Below are 5,634 nucleotides of genomic sequence, written 5' to 3'. Positions count from 1 at the left end.
TTGACCTCAGAGCTGAAGCCAGAGCAGCACAGCCTTCATCTGTAATACTGCAGTTATCCAGCCTGCAGAGAGAAGGAGAAAAACCCCTCACATTTACAGATCAGTACACGCACACACACCCTATGCTAATGAGCATGTGCGCACACACATGCTTACACAAATGCAAACACATAATCACAATCACACTGCCTCACCCCCACACAACCACACACACAAAAAGTTACAATGTGTGGTGTTGGGGGGGGGGGTGACACACTGTGTGTGAGGTGTGTTAATTCAGAGCACTGTTAACAAGAAAATAAACAAATTAAAACTGCTTCTTTGTTAGCTCCACTGCTCACTAAGTTTGGAAACAGTCCCACAAGTCAACAGGCAAACAACACATTGACAGTGCAAACTGAATTACTATAAACTGATCAAAGACACTAACAGTATAAACAGCCACTGATTCAGACACTAAAGTATTGGAGGACAGACAGAAGTGTCATGGTACAGCCCCTAACCCCTCAAATGTGTGCGTGTGCGTGTCTGTCCGTAATGCCACGCCCTCTTGTGTTGTGCACCTGATCCTTGTTGTGTGTAATTGTCATGAGTGTATATAAGTCTCGTGTCGTATCGTCAAGGTTGTCGGTGTTTGACCTATGTAGTGTGTTTGTGTGTGTTGAGTTGTGCTTATGATTAAAATGTATGTTATGTTTAACGTGCCTCGTCCCCGCATCCTCCTTAACCTGTTAAACATCACAGAAGGGTGAATACAATTTTATAATCATGGAGTTCCATATTCCTGTGGAGGAAACTGAACAAAACTGTTAGTTTGTGTAACAGAGAAAGAAGCAGTGTGATGATATTGTGCAGAGATTAAGTGCAGGCAGTTCACACTGAGCAGTGGGGAGTGATATCCACACAAACCCCAGAAGAGGAGAAAGCCCTGGATATACTGGCTCATCAGTGTCTCTTAGGATAAGAGGAGGAACTGATGTGTGTGGAGAAGAATGTCCATCTCCATCCCCTCAGCCTGTCTCTCCACAGTACCCTTCACCTGCTCTAGTCCTGCTGCATCTGCTGGGTGTCTCAGGCAGGACCCAGCTGAAGATCACCACTTGAGCCTGAGAGAGCAGCGTTTGTGGGTGCAGCCAGGAGCTCATATTAATAGAAGACGAGAAGCTACTCTTTAACAAAGTTGCTCTTTTAGAGACACACTATGCAAGGCCTTCAATATCAGTTTCAATAATCTTGAACAAGGGAAATGTAAAATATTACCATGTATTCACTGAATAAACATGGATCAAAGATAAATAAATAAAGATTTATTTATTTAGTAAAGACTTGCTTAGTAAACTATGATTATTTTCAGACACAACAGTGACTAGTCAGAGAGAAGACCTGTCATTTCTTTTTTTAAACAGTTTTAAGGGATTGCTTATATTTGCCAGGTGTCACGGTTGGCCGGGCATCCAGAAGGAGGGACACGCCCACTCCTGCTAGGGAGCGCACTACATCCCTGCCTTGTTCCCAGTCCCCTGCCTACTAATCACCTTCACCTGTCCCGTGTTCTCTCTCTCTATTTAAACTCACAGGTCCTGAGAGAAAGCGCTGCACATTAGTGGAACGCCGGACTACTCACTTCCACCCTGTACATCGCTACACAGAGTGTTAGGACTGAGTATCGTTGATAATTTGTTGTGGTTTTTCACGTATTGACAATGCAGAATAAAGAGCACTTTGGCTCAACCTTGCCTTTCGCTTCCTCTGTGCCGCCACCATCACAACAGGTATTTATGTTTTCAGGTTTGTCCATCAGCTGGTTTGAATATGTGGACTATTATGGGTCATATACAGAAGACTGAACCCATTATTCTGAGTTGTAGTCCAAACTCTGGTCTATGTAGTTTTGTTCTCATCTTCCCCCACTGCTGTGCTCATCTTTGTTCTCACTGTCAGCGGGAGGGCAGGAGCAGAGTCCAGCGCTGGTTTGTATAAAATGGGAAAAAGTCTCATTTAAATACGAGGAACAACAACCAGTCCACAGTCCAAAAAGCAAACAGTGTTAACAGGCAAAGGTCAGCACTAGGAAGACCAAACAGCAGACTTTGGTAAAAAGGGCAGACACACAGAAACAGAAACATGTTCAGGAAAAGTGGAAAAAAAAAACAAGACTACTTTGCATACACCAGCTCAGAAATACAACTCAGATGAGTAATTTTCTAAAGTTAGTTACACATTCTCACCTACACTGGGCTACACAACAGAATTTACTCTAATATCTTTGTAATTATAATTAATTCAGGTAAATTTATTATGTTTTACACATGTTACATCTTGGCCTGCATCTGTTTCCATAACTGGCTGTGAAAATGTGAAAGAGAATGTTAATGTGGGTAAAAGAGAGATGGTTGTGTGTGTGTGTGTGTGTGTGTGTGTGTGTGTGTGTGTGTGTGTGTGTGTGTGTGTGTGTGTGTGTAAATTCTTTAGGATTACTGAGTGGTTCAGCTAACACCTTAAATAGTAATTAGGGTACATGATACATTAGTTACAAAGGGGTTTAGGAAACACTTACAAATTAACAAAAGTACCTTATGATGGATATCATGATGTACTAACACCAGTGCAGTAATGTGTTTATGAATGAAAATACTCACACAGCTTTTCTGGATGCTGTGACCACTGGAAGCAGTCTCAGTAGACATTCCTCTGATGGGTCATATTTACTCAGGTCAAACTCATCCAGCTCCTCTTCTGAGTTCAGCAACACAAACACCAGAGCTGACCACTGAGCTGGAGAGAGACTGGCTCCATGGAGACAATGGTCACCTCCTCTGCTTAGGTATGTCTGGACTTCCTGTACTAGAGAATGATCCTTTAGTTCATTCAGACAGTGGAACAGATTGATGGATTTCTCTGGAGAGGGATTCTCCCTGATCTTCTCCTTGATGTAGTTGACTGTTTCCTCTTTGCTGTGAGAGCTTCTTTTCCTCTGTGTCAGTAGGCCTTGTAAGAGAGTCTGATTGGACTCCAGTGAGAGACCCAGAAGGAAGCGGAGGAAAAGGTCCAGATGTTCATTCTCACTCTGTAAGGCCTTGTCCACTGCATTCATAAGGAAGTCAGACATGGTTGATCTTTTAAAGAGACCTTTCTTTTGCTGTTTCAACACATTTTTTCTTTTTGGAGATGAAGGAGAGATATGCATATAAAGCAGCCAGAAACTCCTGAATGCTCAGATGCACAAAGCTGAACACCTTCCCCAGGTGAAGCCCAGACTCCTCTCTGAAGATTTGGGTACACACTCCTGAGTACAGTGACACTACTTTGACATCAATGCCACACTCTCTTAGGTCTTCCTCATAGAAGATCAGGTTGCCCTTTTCCAGCTGTTGGAAAGCCAGTTTTCCCAGTGCCAGAATTGTCTTTTTAGTCTGTTGAGGATCAGTGTCAGTGTTTCCATGGTACTTTCTATCCTTGTGTTTGATCTGAAAGATCAGAAAGTGTGTGAACATTTGAGTCAGAGTCTTGGGGATCTCTCCACTCTCTGCTTCACCCAACATTCTCTCTAGAACAGTGGCTGCAATCCAACAGAAGACTGGAATGCGACACATGATGTAGAGGCTTCTTGATGACTTCATGTGTGTGATGATTTTGTTGGCCAGGCTCTGATCACTGATTCTCTTCCTGAAGTACTCCTCTTTCTGAGGGTCACTGAACCCTCGTACCTCTGTTACCTGATCAACACACTCAGGAGGGATCTGATTGGCTGCTGCAGGTCGAGAGGTTATCCAGAAGAGAGCAGAGGGAAGCAGATTCCCCTTGATGAGGTTTGTCAGCAGCACATACACCGAGGTCGACTCTGTTACATTCCACAAGTTCTCATTGTTCTGGAAATCTAGAGGAAGTCGACACTCATCCAGACCATCAAAGATGAAAATGACTTTGTAAGCATCACAGTGTATTAATTGTAATTGTTTTGTTTCTGGGAAAAAGTGATGAAGCAGATCCATCAGACTGAACATTTTCTCCTTCATCAAATTCAGCTCCCTAAAAGGAAGTGGAAATATGAAGAGGACGTCCTGATTTGCTCTTCCTTCAGCCCAGTCCAGAATGAACTTCTGAACAGAGACCGTTTTCCCAATTCCAGCAACTCCTTTAGTCAGCACTCTTCTGATGGGTTTGTCTTTAAAGAGGTCATTGCATTTGATGGGTGTCTCCTGTGTTGCTGGTCTCCTGGATGCTGTCTCAATCTGTCTCACCTCGTGTTCATTATTGACCTCCCCACTCCCTCCCTCTGTGATGTAGAGCTCTGTGTAGATCTCATTCAGAAGAGTTGAGCTTCCTTGTTGGGAAATTCCTTCATTAATTATTTTAAATGTATCCATTAGTTTGTGTTTGAGATTTCGTTGATATTCAGAGAATAGCTCTAATAAACAGAAGAACATGATCACAAATATTTTATTTTCTTGTTATCTTTGATGTTGAAGTTTATCAAAACCATTTATCAAAACCATGAAACACTTTGCACAAACACAGAGGACAAAATTTAGTTATAGTGATACTGTCATCATAAAGCCATGATCCAGAGCTCTTACTGGTCTGTAGTGTGTTAGCGAGGTCTATCTGGTTCATGTTCCCCAGCACATGCAGTGTGATCTTCAGCGCCCCCTCTCTGGCACTGCTCTGATCCTCCTCATCCTCCATCTCTCTCTCAGAGCATGCTGGGTAATCTGGACTCAGCAGCTTCTTAAACTTCTTCAGCTCCTTCTTCACCGGAGAGACGACTTTGTGCTCCAGCTCCTGGTTAGGAATAAACAGCAACAGACAATCAAAAAAACACCACCATGTTACAGAGAGAGATCACTACATGATTTTGTTTCATGATGGAGAACATTCTGGCAGTGTTTGGGTAGTTACTTAAAAAAAGTAATGCATTACTCATCACTTATCTAAAATTGTAATGGGATTACTGTACTCATTACTTAATGGAAAAAGTAATCTTATTACTTCTGTTACATCCTAAAACCCAAATATACTAGAAATCACCCCCACACTTACATACCTTGAATATGGACTCCAATTGTTTTCTGTAGGTGAGTTCTGCTTTTTCTCTTTGTACACTGTGGACAAACACAACAGAGCTTTATGGAGGAATATGTAGCACATTCATACCTGCACAACACATGATTATACAGACAAGTAGATATTATACAAGATTATATATTATCAACACTTGTGTTTCTGCATTTCATAATAGATCTGTGATGCTGCCTGGTGTGCGGCAGCAGAAAGGATCAGGATGCAGGTGTGAGTGTAGAAACTCAAAAAGGCATTTAATAGAAAGTGAAAGTAAAGCAAATGTGCTAAACACACTCAGCCACAAGAAAACAAAGGTCAACAAACAAGAACAGGAAGACAGGAAACAGGAGAAGTATATACATGGAGGAATCTGGGAAGAGAACAATGCAGAGACTAAGGACAAGTGGCTGAAATGGCAGGTGGAGTTAGGTCAGAAAGTGGCAGGAATGGTGGGTGGAGTTAGGCTGAAAAGTGGCAGGAATGGTGGGAGGAGTTAGGCTGGGGAGTGGCAGGAATGGTGGGAGCAGTTAGGCTGGGGAGTGGCAGGAATGGTGGGAGGAGTTAGGCTGGGGA

General features: G+C 42.7%; 1 protein-coding gene across 1 annotated transcript; it reads right to left on the bottom strand.

The window, feature by feature from the left end:
• Window positions 1-547: 547 nt before the first annotated feature.
• Window positions 548-4,961, bottom strand: LOC145652968 (protein NLRC3-like). The gene is made up of 4 exons (XM_081704824.1): window positions 4,953-4,961; window positions 4,578-4,782; window positions 2,640-4,408; window positions 548-1,967 (listed from the first exon to the last, which is right to left on the bottom strand). The coding sequence occupies exons 1-3, from the start codon at window positions 4,959-4,961 to the stop codon at window positions 3,120-3,122; spliced, it is 1,503 nt and encodes a 500-aa protein (XP_081560950.1). The 3' UTR covers window positions 548-1,967; window positions 2,640-3,119.
• Window positions 4,962-5,634: the final 673 nt, after the last annotated feature.

Source organism: Electrophorus electricus, chromosome 21, assembly GCF_041902795.1.
Source record: "Electrophorus electricus isolate QZ-2024a chromosome 21, ASM4190279v1, whole genome shotgun sequence".
In the NCBI taxonomy this organism is placed as follows: Eukaryota; Metazoa; Chordata; class Actinopteri; order Gymnotiformes; family Gymnotidae; genus Electrophorus; species Electrophorus electricus.
This window is presented reverse-complemented; position numbering and strand designations above follow the sequence as displayed.

What these genes read in the sequence shown, in the direction of transcription:
- LOC145652968 (XM_081704824.1), bottom strand. An exon ending in CGCTAACACACTACAGACCA is followed by an intron (nt 4,409 to 4,577) that starts GTAAGAGCTCTG and finishes TCTGTTTATTAG; the next exon opens with AGCTATTCTCTGAATATCAA.